The sequence below is a fragment of the Nannobrachium achirus genome, assembly GCF_963921795.1.
Source record: "Nannobrachium achirus genome assembly, chromosome: 9".
NCBI lineage: Eukaryota > Metazoa > Chordata > Actinopteri > Myctophiformes > Myctophidae > Nannobrachium > Nannobrachium achirus.
In genome coordinates, this window is record NC_137818.1 from 5,467,827 (window position 1) to 5,487,144 (window position 19,318).

General features: G+C 43.3%; 1 protein-coding gene across 3 annotated transcripts in view; it reads right to left on the reverse strand.

Moving 5' to 3' along the window:
• gripap1 (GRIP1 associated protein 1) overlaps positions 1–19,318 on the reverse strand; it is a 134,854-nt gene that overhangs the window by 25,611 nt on the left and 89,925 nt on the right. For all 3 annotated transcript variants that reach the window (XM_080733371.1, XM_080733372.1, XM_080733370.1), the window contains 2 exons: positions 13,605–13,704; positions 7,147–7,277 (listed from right to left, as the gene is read on the reverse strand). In XM_080733371.1, coding sequence (XP_080589497.1) covers positions 7,147–7,277; positions 13,605–13,704 — 231 coding nt within the window. The remainder of the gene's footprint in view (positions 1–7,146; positions 7,278–13,604; positions 13,705–19,318) is intronic.

A 19,318-nucleotide genomic window follows, 5' to 3' on the forward strand; every position in this document is an offset into this window, starting at 1 on the left:
TCTGTGTTGTACATACAGTGCAGTACATGGAGGGCTCTGTCTCCCCATAGGATCCCTCTCTAACTAGTCTGTGTTGTACATACAGTGCAGTACATGGAGGGCTCTGTCTCCCCATAGGATCCCTCTCTAACTAGTCTGTGTTGTACATACAGTGCAGTACATGGAGGGCTCTGTCTGCCCATAGGATCCTCTCTAACTAGTCTGTGTTGTACATACAGTACAGTACATGGAGGGCTCTGTCTCCCCATAGGATCCCTCTCTAACTAGTCTGTGTTGTACATACAGTGCAGTACATGGAGGGCTCTGTCTCCCCATAGGATCCCTCTCTAACTAGTCTGTGTTGTACATACAGTGCAGTACATGGAGGGCTCTGTCTCCCCATAGGATCCCTCTCTAACTAGTCTGTGTTGTACATACAGTGCAGTACATGGAGGGCTCTGTCTCCCCATAGGATCCCTCTCTAACTAGTCTGTGTTGTACATACAGTGCAGTACATGGAGGGCTCTGTCTGCCCATAGGATCCCACTCTAACTAGTCTGTGTTGTACATACAGTGCAGTACATGGAGGGCTCTGTCTCCCCATAGGATCCTCTCTAACTAGTCTGTGTTGTACATACAGTGCAGTACATGGAGGGCTCTGTCTCCCCATAGGATCCCTCTCTAACTAGTCTGTGTTGTACATACAGTGCAGTACATGGAGGGCTCTGTCTCCCCATAGGATCCTCTCTAACTAGTCTGTGTTGTACATACAGTGCAGTACATGGAGGGCTCTGTCTCCCCATAGGATCCTCTCTAACTAGTCTGTGTTGTACATACAGTGCAGTACATGGAGGGCTCTGTCTGCCCATAGGATCCCTCTCTAACTAGTCTGTGTTGTACATACAGTGCAGTACATGGAGGGCTCTGTCTCCCCATAGGATCCCACTCTAACTAGTCTGTGTTGTACATACAGTGCAGTACATGGAGGGCTCTGTCTCCCCATAGGATCCCTCTCTAACTAGTCTGTGTTGTACATACAGTGCAGTACATGGAGGGCTCTGTCTCCCCATAGGATCCCTCTCTAACTAGTCTGTGTTGTACATACAGTGCAGTACATGGAGGGCTCTGTCTCCCCATAGGATCCTCTCTAACTAGTCTGTGTTGTACATACAGTGCAGTACATGGAGGGCTCTGTCTCCCCATAGGATCCTCTCTAACTAGTCTGTGTTGTACATACAGTGCAGTACATGGAGGGCTCTGTCTCCCCATAGGATCCCTCTCTAACTAGTCTGTGTTGTACATACAGTGCAGTACATGGAGGGCTCTGTCTCCCCATAGGATCCCACTCTAACTAGTCTGTGTTGTACATACAGTGCAGTACATGGAGGGCTCTGTCTCCCCATAGGATCCCTCTCTAACTAGTCTGTGTTGTACATACAGTGCAGTACATGGAGGGCTCTGTCTCCCCATAGGATCCTCTCTAACTAGTCTGTGTTGTACATACAGTGCAGTACAGTACATGGAGGGCTCTGTCTCCCCATAGGATCCCTCTCTAACTAGTCTGTGTTGTACATACAGTGCAGTACATGGAGGGCTCTGTCTCCCCATAGGATCCCTCTCTAACTAGTCTCACAAGCCCTCAGACAGTGTTCTCATGCTTCCGTCATACAGTCTGCATCAACAGAAGCTCTGATCATCATCAGAGGATGAAGAGGATTTAATGCCTCCTGCACACTTCCGTTTCTTCTTTACTGTCGCGCAAAGGTATCCTATATACGGTACCCCATTAAAACCCATTACTTTAACCATTATTTGATGCTTTAGCTATTAGAACATTGCAGGTATACAAGCTCACAGCGCACTGCGAGCTTGTAGATCTGCTTTTTTTTTTTAAATATTAAAAATTTGGTCAAGTCTTTGAATATTTTGACCCGATTCTATAAAAGTCTTCTACATCCTTCTTCTAAATCAGTGGTTCTCAAACGTTTTCACGTCAAGGACCCCCAAAATGTAATATTTTTGGCCGCAGACCCCCATCTCCAAATATGTTGTTCCAGGGGACCACCCAGAAGCAAATATTTCAGTTACACAATTTTCGATTTTTCAAAAGTAGCACAAAAAAAAAAATGCTTAAAAATAGCAACAAGCTTGCAGGAAATAATGGATGGATATTTTTCAATAAAATCGCAAAGGTAAGCTACTTTTGAGCTCCTTTCATGGCAGTTTAAGACATCCTTAAATCTTTAAAATGTCAGTAAAAGAGTTAAGAGTGGGATCCTATGCTCTCAACCCTAACTTCACTATAAATAAACAGACTAGCACCAATAGGGGAGAGGCTGATATATACGTAAATATAAATATATTATCCATCAAGACAGTCAAGAAGAGAAAGAAGTAGAGGAGTGGTGATGATTCACATGTAGGGATGGGACGATAAGCGATATTATCATATATCGTGATAAAAAAAACACTACGATAATCGTATTGTGGATATTTTTTATCGTGATATCGTCCTCCGTCAGGCACTGGGGTCAATTCACCTTTTATTTGCCGAGCTGCATATCCGGTACCACTTAAACCCTCTAGAATTGGTAAAAGGTACAGTATGTATGATATACTTTATAGTCTTTTTCTCACTCTCTATCAAATGTCTTTGCCAAAAAAATAGCAGATCTACAAGCTCGAGCTTGTACATCTGCTATTTTTTGGCAAATGTTCCGCCCTCCGATAATGGATTTTGATTATCGCGATAATATCGTAAATCGCGATTTCTTTTGTCACAATAATGGTGATATGAAATGTTCATATGGTCCCATCCCTATATTCACATGCCCGCACACACACACACACACACACACACACACACACACACACACACACACACACACACACACACACACACACACACACACACACACACACACACACACAGTGTATTCAGGCAGGGGTGTCAAACTGATTTGGAACTCATTCATATGCGACGCTATGCGAGCCACGGCCGTTGTGCACGAGAGGAGCGCACGTGCATGACGTACGCACGAGAGTAGCGGAGCGAACTCCCAATCCCACCGCTGTCACTTCTGTTCCTTCAGACTCTCTGCTCCTCCTGCAGCGTCTCACTTCATTCAGACTCTCTGCTGTCTCCTTCATTGCTCCTCCTGCAGCTTCTCACTTCACTGCTGCCGTTCCATAAGAACATTACTTTTATGATTGGTATTATTATTACAGTGTCCCAGGATGCAGGGAATGAGAGGTGAACCAAACGTTTGTTTCAGGAGCCCCAACGTTTCTGTTAACAGTTTTACTGCCAGATTTATTATTTATTTATTGGGGCTGGTGCCAGCAAAAAGCAGCTTACCTTTGCGATGTTATAGAAAAAGATCTATTGATTATTTCCAAACGATTTTTTTCATTGGACCTATTATGTGTGTACTTTAGCCGAGCTGGCGGCAGAGGGCAGCCTTATGGATGTGAATTGGCCCTCCCCTCTTTCCGTCGTTCAGAGCATATAGTGGGAGTGTTTCAGGCAAAAATCGTGCACTTTATGAAAGAAGCATGAAATTTGGCACACAGTTAGAACATGCCATATGGAAAATATTTGGCTATAGGGGCATCGCAGATTTGTCTTGGGAAACTTGTGGGAGCCAATCAAAGTTGGGCTCTCATAGACTTTACTATAGAGTCAAATAATACAAAAAATAAATATGCTTTAAGTAGCATGTGAGGGGTCAAACTAGGTGTTTTTCAGGATTCTGAATCCAATGCAAGCATTTGTTTTGCACGAAAAACATTCCTTTCCGAGAAACGGCCACCACAAAACTGTTGAAAAGTGATGACTCTAAACCATACTTTTATCACTTATATGGGGTCCGTTTTTAGCCCAAGGAATGGTTTTCCTGCAAAATAAATGTTTGCATTGGATTCAGAATCCCGAAAAACACCTAGTTTGACCCCTCACATGCTACTTAAAGCATATTTATTTTTTGTATTATTTTACTCTATAGTAAAGTCTATGAGAGCCCAACTTTGATTGGCTCCCACAAGTTTCCCAAGACAAATCTGCGATGCCCCTATAGCCAAAAATGTTCCATATGGCATGTTCTAACTGTGTGCCAAATTTCATGCTTCTTTCATAAAGTGCACGATTCCATCAAAATACTGCCCGAAACGCCTGCACTAATAGAAATGCATAATCTAGATCAGGTCCACAGAGAACAGCCAGGAAGTGAATTGGACATCATTGATGTTTACATGTGGTGGAGATTTGAAAGCAGCATTAAGGGAGGTGTTTTTCACTGTACACACCCGCGCGACCCCTCAACAGCTTACAGTCATCATAAAAGGTAAAAGAACGAGAGTTTGTATTGGCTTTGAGCCGCGTTCAGAATTGGGACGAGCGTTAACGTTCGAAGAAGTAAAAGAGTTAATGAATCATTTGAAATCGAACATCGGCAGCGAGCCATTCAGAGAATCGGCACTGTCGGGCAGAAACCTTGTATCTCCAAGTTTCAAATTTGTAATTTTTTTCGCAAAGCAAAGCCCTGCTTCATCATACAAGGCTGTCGCACAAAAGTAGTGAAAATAGCAGATCTACAAGCACACAACGCCTCGCGGTGCGAGGCGTTGTGTGCGTGTAGATCACTAGTTTAGTTCATTTTTAAAACGATAAATACAAACAAAACGGTTTTGGACCACCCGACACGACGAAATGTGGAACAGACTACCGATACGTTTCTGGTATAGAATTGTGCCTCCAATTCTTCATGAGAAAGGACATTTGGCCCTCAATGATCATGGAGTTTAGGAAACAACGTTTCCTAAACAATTAGCGCAGTATGTAAAAGAAATATTTTGGTAATATTGTTGCTGCTTTTCTACATACTGCCAACCAGGTGAAGAAATCACAGATTGAAGCTTTAACCTTTGATTTCATGAATTTCATGAGACCATTTTATGAAAGATGCCTCTGAACGATGCTCTAATCTTAAAAAATAATAACCAAAAACAAAATGGTTACCTACCTATCTATATATTTTAGCTATCTACAAGCTCTCAAGGCATCGCAGCACAACATGCTTCCATAGAACAGTGGTTCTCAAACCTTTTCATGTCAATTGTCAAGGACCCCCGAATTGACAAGTAATTAGGCCACGGACCCCCATTTGTATAGATATTCCAGGGACCCCCATTTTTACAGCTCTAGCAATGATTCTCAACCATTATAATTTCACGCCTAATGCGTTTGACACGCATTAGGCTATGGACCCCCATATATAGGCATTTATATCTCTGAGACCCCAATTTTTATTGTAGAACTAGAACCAATGTTAATTTAACTCGGAGAGTGTACAAATGGAACCAAATGGACCCGTTATTAAGTTACATAACCATAAGGGTCCATTTGGTTCCTAACTATCATTTAGCTGGGGACCCCCTGGAACTCCCTCGAGGACCTCTGATGGTGGTCCCCGGACCCCACTTTGAGAAGCAATGCCATAGAAGACATGCTGGCCTCTTCGGAATCCAAATGAATGAAAGCGGTCATGGTGAATGATAACTTTAATCCATGAATGATTCATAAGGCGTAGTGTGCTTCTAACATGTGTCAGTGCGTTGGACAGCAGCATTCATTCATCGCTGCTTCCGGACAGCCTGTCAGCTCTTGGCTTTGAAGCAGCCTGTCAACACCAGCTTCTGAGGAGCTGTCATGTTCATAATGTCATTAAGATGGTCTCCCTGTCACCTGCTGCGACTGCAGTCCAGATTGATTAGAGTTCATTACAGAGAAAGCCTGCTCAAAGAGATATGTTGTCCCCAATGACTTTTTGGTGAACAAGGAACGTATTCCCCGCTGGAATAAAATCGGGTCTACGTCTCCTGCTCCGTCGGTTACGCTCACAATAAACAATATATAAACTAAAACATGGATTCAGGCGATGTTACACCCATTATCAGCGAGTTAAGAGCTACAATCTATTTTTGTTTTTTCGCTGGGGAATGTAAACAGACCGCATGACGTAAATTCCGTTAAACTCAGCACTTCCGCTAGAAATCTTGGAACGGAGCGGAAGTCATATCTTGGCCAGGGTGCCAAAGGTGGCAACTGACAAGCGAACACCATTGGAGGCAACGTGGGGTTCAGTGCCTAGCCCAGGGGTCGGCAACCCAAAATGTTGAAAGAGCCATACTGGACCAAAGAAACTAAAAACAAATCTGTCTGGAGCCGCAAAAAATTATAAAAGCCTTATATATCGTTGTTGTCGGGTGGAAACCTTGTATGTCTAAAACTTTGTTTTGTATTTATCATTTACAAAATGAACTAAACTAGTGAAAACAGCCGATCTACTGCTGTTTTCACTACTTTTGTGCGTCAGTCTTGTATGATGAAGCAGGGCTTTACTTTGCGAAAAAATAAAAACATACAAATTTGAAACTTGGAGATACAAGGTTCCTGCCCGACAGTGACAATATATTAAAAGTCTATATTAGCTATATTAGCCTACTGTCAAAATGACTAAGTAGGCTACAAATATATAATGAGCATTACATTTAATATTTATTCTACACATTTTTACAGCATTGGAAAGCGTTAAGAATGTTTGTGTCATGTTTGTCCTACAGAAACCATATTAAAACAAAAACATATATATTTTTCCCCCTATCTTTTTCCCTTAATACATTTTTGAAAAAGCTCCAGGGAGCCACTAGGGTGGCGCAGAGCCGCGGGTTGCTGACCCCCGGTCTAGCCCAAGGACACTTTGACATGTGGACAGGATCCACAGATCACTGGACGACCTACTACTGAGCCACAGTCGCCCTACGTTATCAGTCTGGCTGATGGCAGGCTACCACCGTACTGTGTGTGGCTTGTGGCCTGTTTGACACCCCATGTGTAGGTTGTCTCTTGTGTGTGTGTCTGTTCTCGGGTAGGCTGTGTGCGTGTGTGCGTACGTGCGCTTGTGCGTAGGCCTACCCTCTGTTCTCTGGTAGGCTGGTTGTGTGTGTGTGTGTGTGTGTGTGTGTGTGTGTGTGTGTGTGTGTGTGTGTGTGTGTGTGTGTGTGTGTGTAGGCCTACCCTCTGCTCCCTGGTAGGCTGGTTGTGTGTGTGTGTGTGTGTGTGTGTGTGTGTGTGTGTGTGTGTGTGTGTGTGTGTGTGTGTAGGCCTACCCTCTGCTCCCTGGTAGGCTGGTTGTCCTTCATGATGTCTCGGTAGGAGAAGGAGGAGACGGAGGAGGAGTCAGTCTGCTGCTGAGTCCTACTGGGAGAGCTGATCTCTGATAGGACCAGATCCTCTAGACCTACCACACACACACACACACACACACACACACACACACACACACACACACACACACACACACACACACACACACACACACACACACACACACACACACACACACACACACACACACACACACACACACACACAGATTAAAGTACTCAGTCGCCATGATTGATTTCATTTTGGATTCCATAGAGGAATGTCAATTGGCTTTGCAGCTTTAACTTTAACACCACAGACATACTGTACCAGATGAGCATGTAGTCGAGCATGGGTTTTCAACAGGGGGGTCCGGGACCCCTAGGGGGTCCTCAGAGTTACTACAGTGGGTCCTCCACATCTTTGAGAGAGAGAACGTTTTTTTCTCCTTTTTTAATTCAACCAATTGAACCCCTAGTGTCCATATTCTGAGAACTTTAGCCAAAAATAGCAGATCTACAAGCTCACAACGCCTTGCAGCGCGAGTCGCTGTGAGCTTGTAGGTCGACTATTTTTGGCAAAGAGGTTTGGTGTAGAGGGGGAAAAGAGCAGACTAAGTACAGAGTGAAAGGTCAAGTTTATTAAGTATTGACGGTTCCAGTGGTTGAATATCTGAAAACACAAATTGACATGAAAAAAAACATCAAAATACACTGATGATTGTGCTGTCCAACAAACTGAAACTATATGGAATCTATGAACAGGTTGTGGGGGTCCCTGCTTCATCTCTCTCTATCAACTAAGGGGTCCTTGGCCTGAAAACGTTGAAGACCCCTGATGTAGAGGTTTTCAGACTAGATGTTTAGTGTAAATCAGTAGTGTAAAGTAACAAAGTACATTTACTTAAGTACTGTATTTAAGTACACTTTTGAATTATTTGTACTTTACTTGAGTAATTCCAATTTCCAATACTTTTACTTTTACTCCACTACATCTCGGATCCAAATATTGTACTTTTACTCCACTACATTTATTTGAAAACTGTAGTTCCTAGTTACTTTGCTGATATATTATAATATGTTAAAACATGCATAAACCACTTTATTCTATTTGGCTATTTGAAAATAGCCGATCTACAAGCTCACAAGGCGTCGCAGAGATTGTAGATCTGCTATTTTCAAAGATTTTGTACTTTTACTTTAAGTATATTTTAATGCCAATACTTTCATACTTTTACTCAAGTACATTTTGAATTCCGGACTTTTACTTGTAATTGAGTATTTCTATATTGCAGTACTTTTACTCAAGATAAATGTGAGTACTTTTTCCACCACTGCAGCTGAGCATGTCGAGGTTCTCAGCCAAGATGTTTAATGCAGAGTGAGAACAGAAGGGTCACTGGCACAGAGCCCTGAGGGTCACCCAGGTATAAAGGGTTTAAGTGGTTTAACGCGTTCCTTGGCTACGTGTGAGCACTGAGCGATGCGTGCCCCGAGGATCAGAGCGTGTTCTTCTCGTACCGCAGCACATACGTGTTACACGTTGCCGCTCCGCCACAGTCAGCCAATGAGATCACCCCCCCCCCCCCCCCCCCCCCCCCCACCACCCGAACGAGCAGCTCTACACGACACACTTAAACGGCCCGCGGCGGCACCCGCATTCACCCCCCTCTCTCAGCTGATCGGCGGCGGCCATTTTGAACGTGCCTCCTCTTTAGTGAATGGAAAGCGGGGGGGCAGGGAGGGAGCGTGGGTGTTCCTTTAAGAGTAAGGAGGAACGTCCCTTTAAGGGGTGGAGGAGGAGTATATACTTTAAAATGTCTCATTCTCAGGTTGGAGCTTCGGAGCCAATTAAACATTCATTACTGCCTGATCCATTATATATGATTACTGCTGGGGGGGGGAGAGAGGGGGGGGGGAGATTAGGCATAAAGCGAGAGAGAGAGAGACAGAGAGAGAGCGGAGGTAGAGAGAGCAAGAGAGCGATAGGTAATTACCCTGGATTTGTGTGTGTGTGCAAATATTATGAAAGTAAGTGAGACAGAATGATTGAGTAGTAAAAGTAGTAAAATGGCCTCTTTGCTATTTTTTAAATACAAATTAATGGCAGTGTGTGTGTGTGTGTGTGTGTGTGGGTGTGTGTGTGTGTGTGTGTGTGTGTGTGCCTAGACGCCAGTGTGTCCCCTCAGCTGAGTGAATCAGAGATCAGCATTAAATATTAACCAATGGTATGTGCACACGCACGCACGCACACGCACACACACACACACACACACACACACACACACACACACACACACACACACACACTCTAAACAGGTAGTTATATTAATATATTTTATCTAGTTAATATTACCACATGGATGGATGCTGAGTGGAAAGGTGAATCGTTCCTGGGGGTCCCCAGTAAAACTGGTTAATATAGCATAGGAATCAGGTGTTTGAAAATACACCAGGCTAGCTGTACACTGCAGTAGAGGTTCAACCCATCGTGGACCCACAGACCACCATCCTGGGGTAAGGCCCGGGATGCGAACCCGTCTAACATCTGAACCATCAGACCAAAGGGTTATTCCCTTTGGACCGGGGGAGATACTAGACCAGAGCAGGGTTCTTCAACAGGGGGTCCTCAGATTTACTACAGGGGGTCCTCCAAATCTTTGTGTGATAGAAACTTTTTTCTATTTTTTTTATATTAACCACTTGAACCCTAGCGTGTTTATTCTGAGAACTTTAGCCAAAAATAGCCGATCTACAAGCTCACAACGCCTCGCACTGCGAGGCGTTGTGAGCTTGTAGATCAGCTATTTTTGGCAAGGAGGTTTGGTGTAGATGGGGAAAAGAGCCCTAGGTTTTTAAGTTTTGACGGTTCTAGTGGTTAAATATCTGAAAACACAAATTGACATGAATCCAAAATACACTGATGATTGTGCTGTCAAACAATTATGGAATCTATGAACAGGTTGTGGGGGTCCCTGCTTCATCTCTCTCTCAACTAAGGGGTCCTTGGCCAGAAAACGTTGAAGACCCCTGTACTAGACGTTTGAGTCAGTGAGTCAGTGTGCTACCCTGGCTCAGAGTCAACCTGGGGAACCAGGGTGGAGTTGGGTGGAGATAAATGGATACGATCAGGTTTTGCACAGTCTGTCGATTCTTGGCCATCGGACGCAGAGTCTAATGACATCTTCCAGCTCCAGTCTTGCCCTGTTCTTATGCAACACTTTCGGTCGAAGTTTCTCTAAAAGAAAACAATAGTGTAGCGTGCATGTCCATGTTAATCATGTGTGTACCACCAAGATCCAGCAGATACTTCACTTTCTACCACTTTTTGTGTTCACATGTTCAGATTAGGGTTGTTCGATTAATCGATTTTTAATCGTAACCCGTTTTTTTTCCTTTGGACGATTTAAAAAAATGGAAATCGTAAAATCGATTTTCACTTTAATTAGGGAAATTCTTACTCATTGGAGCCTTGCACGCGCAAAAAGTACACAGCCCCGTCCTCCTAAAGCAGGACGACAAGGTCCGACACCAAATTAATACTACTTTCTATCTGATGTGTAATTTCTTTGATGCGCGTTTAGCGCACGTCAGACTGAGCAGAGTTCACCACGGCACTGCGCTCACTCGCGATGGTTCAAGCAGCAAACAGAACAAAACGCTGCTGAGCTGGTAAACTTACTTACTTGTTGTAGTTTGAAAGAAGCTTATTAATTCTGTGTTACCCACCTACTGACTGTAGTCTCCTACTGTCCCTGTCACTGTGTTAATTTTGCGTCGGGAAGCGAAGCGCTTCGCCTCCGTTTACAATCAGTCAACATCTCCGTGCATGAGTGGTGCAGGGCAGGGGCGTAGCCAGGAATTACATTTTGGTAGGCGAAATGCCTACCAAAATGCCTCACCAGCCTCCAAGAGCTGGCTTGTTTTGGCTGTTTTGTCACTCACTATTGATAATGAAACACTAAGGACGCTAAGTTGTATGTGATTGTTGCACAACTAAAGTTATTATTATTAATACCCTTATTGTTTTATTGCATTTTGCTATTTGGCTATATAAAAAAAATCAAAAAATGAAACAATAATGAAAAAAAAAAATCATTTCCTTGCATTTTTTAAATGAAAACAAAATAGTTGAAACAATGTATTATTCTTTTAACAAAAAAATCGAAATCGAAATCGAAAATCGGGATTTCAGAGAAAATAATCGAGATTTTATTTTTTGGCCATATCGAACAACCCTAGTTCAGATACTGGATTCTGATTGGCTTAATTAAAACAGTGGTAAATCAGTCAACAAACTTGAGTTGGCTCATGGACCCCGCCCACTGTTGTGTTGCAGATTGTAACTAAATAACCTTGCAAGTTACAACTGTGTTTTCTTTCATTTATATGGTAGAAGTGGTAGAAAAGCAATTTACCATTCGAGGGTTGTGGGTTGTTGGCTGATTTACCACTGTTTCAGGATTGTGGCACGAGGCGGCTCAGGGTGTTTGGTGTCCAGCAGAGAGAGAGTTTCTATCACGCTGTGATTGAAAGTATCTTTCGTTATGCAATTTGTGTTTGGTTTGGTAATTTGACGCACAAATCAATGATAGATTAGCTGGCATTGCATTGAAGGTGATGGGTATGAGGGAGCAGAACCCCACCCTTCAAACAATCTGCCAGGAAAGTGTAATTAGGAAAGATAAGGAAATAATATTGCCGACCCCTCTCACATCCTGTATTCAGAATATGAACTGCTCTTTATGTCCGGGCCTCCAACTCCAAGTATGCCCTCGTAGGGTCCCTCTGGCAGACGTTACAGAGTCCCAGTGAAAAATAAGAAAAGATATCTGAATAGATAAAAAATACTCATTTATTCCTATATCTGTTAAGGGCTTTGCACACAGAAGCGTTTTTCAACCATTGCGTTTTTTTCCGTTTGCTGCATGATTAAAACTGATTTGGTGTGCAATGCTGTGAGGAATCCGCGCCACGGATCCCAAAAGGAGTCATAAAAGGATTGATTAGTTTTTACCACATGCGACAAGACGCACAAATCGAAATGGGTTCGATCAAGAAAAAAACACATGGCTGCAGCCACTTCGGAGCAGGTGTGCATGAGGTCGTAGAGAATCATTGTTTTCTTTAAACAAATGCAATCGTCCGTTTTGTCCGTGTGAAAAAACGTGTCTGTGTGCAAAGCCCTTTACTCTGTTAAACTTAAACTCAGGCCGTTAGTAGGGTGTGTTGGCTCTATAATGTAGTGTAATGTAATATGCACTTGAGCTGTATGTATGCACTGTGTGCTTTGCACTATTCTTTTTAATTGTCTGTCTTTCTTTCTGTTTGTCTTGTTGTATGTTATGTAGCAGCCTGCATGTCCAAGAACACACTTCCCTCGAGACCCAATAAAATAATCTTGAATCTTGCATGCCATGTGGCTAGGTGGCGGTTAAAATATGATTCTTTTGGGGGTGGCGGCCTGAAAAGGTTGAGAACCACTGGTCTAAAAGACGGACGGCATATCTGACATTATATTTTGATATATTCTCTCAAAAAACTGTGCTGTGTGTGCACGGCACCTTAACTCATATGCTGCCATTTAACAATACCTTCGTACTCTTTAACTGCCATTCGTCTCCATAGACTTCCATGTAATTCATAGTGCACGGATCATGCACACCCATGCCTAGATAATGCACCACGTGTGTCCACATTGCTCACAGCTTTCAAACAAAAAAATCCGAATGGAAATCCGTTCAGGCATTCATGAGATAGCAGCCATTATGTTTTACACTGTTGTGAGCTTGGAGGTCTGCTACCTGAGTTGTATGGGGGTTGTATGGGGGTTAAACAAGCAATTTCGCGATCGCTATCATGCCTACTAACGTTTTTGGGGTCCAAAAAAAATTAAAAAAAAAAAAAAAAAAAAAAAAAAAAACCTTTTTTTTTTTTATTTTTTTTTATTCACGGGATTCACGGGCGTGGCAGGGTGGGACAACGGGATTTTTAAGGGATTCACGTTTTTGGCAGTTAATGAGTTAAGCCCGGATCATAGTCGGGTCCGCTGTGGAAGGCTATCCACCGCGGTGTAGTCTTTTCGAGTCTTTTTGAGTCATGAAACTACAACGTTACATTATTCCTCGCGGTGGAGAGCTTTCCACCGCGAGTCCCAACACATCTCTCTGTTTTTACTATCAGACAGACAGGCTCTACACCCCGTTCACTGATTGGTCAATCTAGACTAGTCAGTCACGGTGAATAGGACTCCACCGTGGCGTACTATGATGGCCTGCACTTATTTTCTGACTTGAGGTGGAAAGCTTTCCACCTCAAATTTGCGGTGGATAGCTCTCCACCGTATACTCTGATCCGGGCTTTAGTCACCAGGTGACTGAGAACCGTGGATGCTTAGTGTGAGGCGGTGAACCTTACTGTACCTGTCCTGGTCTTTGTGTTGGTCAGGATCTCCTGCAGTCTCTCCTGCAGCTTGTCCGCTCTCTTCCTCTCCAACTGGAGCTGTCGCTTCAGGTCCTTCAGCTAGACACGCACGCACACACGCACGCACGCACGCACGCACACACACACACACACGCACACGCACACGCACACGCACACGCACACGCACGCGCACGCGCACGCGCACACACACACACACACACACACACACACACACACACACACACACACACACACACATAATGGTTATTATGTTATTGCATCATTACTCCCCGTCTCTCTCAGAGTAACAACAGATCAGGGTTCAGCTCTCCCCAGATTATTTTGGCCTGGGTTACAGTGCAGGGGCGTCACAAGGGGGGGGGAGTGGGACTGAGTTACTAGGGCCCAAGGTGGGTTTATTATTGAATGCTTTAACTATTGAAAAATAGCAGATATACCAACTCGCAGCGCTGCGAGCTGGTAGATGTGCTATTTTTGAAAAGTCGGTGAAAATGTGTGCAAATCTTTGAATATAATGTACTTTTTAGGCGAACATTTGTAACTCAAATTTTGCTTGGTCCCTGGAACTAAATATTTTGAGATGGGGGTCCGTGGCCAAATACATATCATTTTGGGGGTCCTTCACATGAAAATGTTTGAGCACCACTGACATTAGAAACATAGGTTTTTCAAAAAACCCTAGAAGGATTTGAGAAAGACTTCAAAAATAGCAGATCTACGAGCTCGCAGCGCGGCACTCGGTGCCGCGCTGTGAGCTTGTATATCTGCTATTTTTCAATAGTTAAAGCACAAAATGATTGTGCGGGGGGGGCCCACAGTGAATCCTTGTACCCAGGGCCCAGAGTGTGGTGTGACACCCCTGGGTTACAGTGCAGTACATTAGATCTAAGCAGCTGGTAAGGCTGTGTCGCCGCTTGGCTGCGTTTCTGACGTCTGGACGACGCGCACCGGTCCCTTTTTGGCTCGCATTGGGCTCAGATCTGCCAAAAGAAGAAAACCCTTTGGCCAGACGCTCCAGCTCGCTTGTAGTACTTTTTTCCTTCGTTTTCTAAATAGTTTTTTATCCCGATTTAGTCATTATTATTATTATTATGCCAAATTGCCAATTCCAGAAATATAGTCCCTGTCAACCCTGCTGCTTGGTTTGTTCGTTAGACTAAACTAGACTTAGACTAAACTAAAAATGAAAACTAAAGACGAAAAATGTTAAGTGACTACCTTTTTTCACAGACTAAAACTAAATAAAAACTTATGATGACTAAAACTAGGACTAAATTATTTTGACAATTTCGTCACCAAATAAAAACTAGACTAAAGTGTCAGGGAGGGACTAGTGGAGGAGAGATCCAGTAGAACTAAAAGACAAGTCATTTTATGTTTGGCTGCGTTCGGGCGTTGCGTTGTCATTACAGCCATCAAGGCCAGACAAAGAAATGATATAAAAAATCTCCACGGTAGATTCAGTCGACTAAAATCTTATATTTAGTCGCCTAAAACTAGACTAAAACTAAATGTTTTCAGATAACTAAAATATTACTGTTTTATGATATTTTGTTCAAAAGACTGACTAACAAATCAAACTTTGCGGTCAAAAACAACACTGGACTATTAACTCATTGAATGCCATTTCAAGATGGCCCCCAAGTACCAGACTGCCACTATCCTAGATTTCTAGTGCACGGATCAATTTTTAGTGCACGGATCGTGCACGCCCATGCACCATATATGCATCATATGTGTAGTACTTTTTAACAGCTTTCAAACAAAAAAATCCGCTTGGAAATCCGTTCAGGCATTCATGAGATAGAAGCCTTCAAAGTCAGACAAAACAAACACTGCCACCTTCCAAATTTCTAGTGCACGGATCAATTTTTAGTGCACGGATCGTGCACGCCCATGCCTAGATCATGCACCATATGTGTAGTACTTTTTAACAGCTTTCAAACAAAAAAATCCGCTTGGAAATCCGTTCAGGCATTCATGAGATACAAGCCTTCAAAGTCAGACAAAACAGCCATTTTTGACATTTTGAAAGATGTGTTTGTTATGGGGCTAAACATGCAATTTCGCAATTGCGATCATGCCTAATACATTTGAGGCATTTTTAGAACATTTTTTATAAAAAAAAAATTTGAAAAAAAAAAAAAAAATCTTTTTTTTTTTTTTTTTTCAAAATGGCTTCCAACTCGGGAAACTCGGGCTGTGGCAGCCTGGGAGTACTGTAATAACTCGTGAAACTCGTGCCTTGGCAGTCAATGAGTTAATACACATGACCAGGCCTGGACTTTCGACATTGTAGGGGCAAAGGTCACTTGGCCTTTGGTGTTGTCAATTTTTTGAGGGCACAAAAGCCAAATGCCAGGGCAGGAAGGCCATCAAATAAAACACGATTTTAGTCCATTGAAAGAATTTGTTGAATTTAAGGGCCTAATCTCCAGTGAAATAGATAAATGATTGTATTTACAATCTGATCCATGCTCAGCCCTGCACCAATCAAAGTCACTGGATCAGTTTAAAGATGGGGACTTGGGGGAGTTAAGATTTCAGAATCTAAAAAAAGAAAAAAAAAAAGAAAAGAAAAGAAAAGAAAATAAATGACGGAGACGGAGGCCTGAGGCCACTGTGGCCTCAGGTCATGCCATTGGTTTGAGGGGCACAAGGCCAAACTGAGGGGCAACGGCAGCCATGGCATTCATGACCTCCATGAAATTCCTGCCCTGCACATCACCCAACTGTAGGTCAGCAGTGCCAGTGAGATGGACACAAGCGGGGTAATTGGCATAAGAACTAAACTGGGATAAAAAGGGAAATAAGTGAATAAGATACAGAAACAAATCCAATGCTGTGCGGTGGTCTTTCTACTTTGTAGATGTACAGTATATGATGCAATAAGCACACTTATCATATTGCTGAATAAACACAGTGGGGAAATCTGACACGTCAACAATTCTTTTATTAAACATGCATTCATTAATTTGTTGTCAAATGAGTTTTCCCCCGGCTGAATATTACTGTTTATTCATCATTATCCACCAGAGCTGGATGCCAAAAGGCCCCCCCAAAAAATCCATGTTATTTATTTCATGTTTTATACATTTTTGGCATTTTATTTTTACCCCTTTATCTCCCAAAATGTGTCGTTATACCTTGCTTGAAAAGGAGCCAGCTTAAGCTAGCCTTACACCTAACAACTTTGATAAGATTTTGGACAGATTTGGAAAGATTTCTCAATAGACTACCCTCTCACGCTATATAAATAAAGTTCATTCATTCATTCATTCATTCACACTATAATATTTGAAAAAGACTTTCCAAAAACTTAATGATTTTTCAAGATTTCAGTTGTTAGATTATTATCAACGTTGAATGTTTGGAATAATGGAAACGTGGAGAAATAACTAATAAAGGGCTGTCGTAGTAGCCGCACCAACAACGACCAGGCTGGCAGCTCAGCGTCTTGGGGAATGAATGAATGGCTTGGCTTTTGGCTCGTTCTGTTTAGGCTACGTCATTGTATTCATTCAGACTCAGCCCCGATTTGTGAAAATATTAAACCAGTTTGATATTCTCGTAACAGAATCTGGCTCTCAAGTTGGGGTAAAAATCGAGTCGGAACACTTACCTCACATTTAACAATTGAATAACGACCGAATCACGGGAGCGCACCGCAACTTTATTACGACTGAGAAATCTTTTCAAAGTTGATAGATGTAAGAGGGCCTTCAGGTGGTTCGGGCATCTATTACGGATGCCTCGCGAGCGTCTCCCTAGGGAGGCCCTCGATACACGTCCCACTGTGAGGAGACCCCTGTGGGAGAACGTGCAATGATCAATATCACCCTCCTCCCTCCCTGCCCGGCTTCGCTCTACCGAATACGGGCTAATTGTGTTGGTATAGACACTGGACAGAGCCGGATGCACCGCGGTGGATTCAAACCCCAGGACTCTGAGGTGGTGGGCTGATACTTTACCACTGCACCACCGGAGAACTCTGTTATTTATTTAGACAGGAACCACAATATGGAGGAATACTGTCTGAACAGCATTCATCATGGGATGCAGTACATATTGTGTAGGATGATCACAACAGTGCTTTACGTTTCATTACAGAAGATGGCTTTCACACTCATCACTGTATTGTATACGAAACAATGGACTGGCCTGCTCTCGACATGCATTTGTAGAAAAAACATTGTGTTTTATTTATTCATAAAGCCCTGTGTGGCAAAGCTTCATTTTAGACCCAAAAACTACGGGATATCAAACACGCTCACAGACACATATTACACTCGTCACTCCAGGAATGAACAGTGAACAAGGACAAGACTGTGTTCATCTGTGATGCCTCCAGACACATGGAACAAACCAGGACGGAATGGTCTCTATAGACGTTTACTACTGGAGGTTGTATTACACAAGGACAGCACCTGCTTTGTGTAGCCCGGGGTTGAGGGGTTGACTTGACACTAAGGGTTGCCCACCTACCCCTGGCAGGTAAATAAAACCTTCGGGCAGGTGGAGTTTGCTTTCAGGTTGCCCGAACCGGGCAAGTGCTGGTTTTGAGAGGGGGCGCAACAATTAACATTTTACCTATCATCTTACAATGGACGATTTACCTTAGGGGCAAGTGGGCATGACCCTTTGGGCAAGTAGAACATGACCTGTACTTGCCCGACGGGCAAGTGCCTCTGAGACTTTAGTGTAAACCCCTGCCTGTATGCCTCTGCATTATGATGTTTTCTTTTTTTAACTCATTTACCGCCCCTCCCGATAGTCCCGTTAAAATCCCTATGTTCCTCTCTGCCAGTCCCGAAAATCCAGAGAGATTAATTATGCTTTAATCGCTATAAAACATTAAAAAGTCAAATCGCTGTTTTATCGATAAAAATGCCTAATCGCCCGACCAGAAGTGCTTCCGGTCGGTCACTTCCGTATCCGGTCGGATCCGTTTCCGTACCCGGTCTGGGGCAGGACTATTGCACAACTACCGTTAGCTTCCGTGTAAACAGTAGGAGAAGGAGCTCAGCGATGGAAAGGTCTTTTATCAAGCGGATTTTTGGATTTAAAAGCTGTGATGGGCTCTACACACGCATGGAACATGATCCGTGCACAGATGGTGCGCGATGTGCACGCACGTCCCCACGTTAAAATGGTAAGGACGACACGACAGTTAACCCCTTCAGTCGATGTTTAAAAAATAGTAAATGAGTTAATATTGTTAATTATATTGGACTTGCGCCAGCAGAGCGCGCAAGTACTGTGTTCAGTGATTTTGTATCCGCCGTGACCGCCTTGTTATAAGTAACATGGTGCACTCTGCTGGTGCACAAGCAGACCATACATGGACACAAGTGCACAAGACGCAAGTTGGCACCTCAACAGAGTGCAGTCTACGGGAAACCTTATTCTAGACAATAAAGTCACGTCAGAAACCAACCACACTTGCAATTTCCAATTGCACCTTTCTAGTGTTGTACCCAGGGGTACTCAATGATCTAGTGTTGTACCCAGGGGTACTCAATGATCTAGTGTTGTACCCAGGGGTACTCAATGATCTAGTGTTGTACCCAGGGGTACTCAATGATCTAGTGTTGTACCCAGGGGTACTCAATGATCTAGTGTTGTACCCAGGGGTACTCAATGATCTAGTGTTGTACCCAGGGGTACTCAATGATCTAGTGTTGTACCCAGG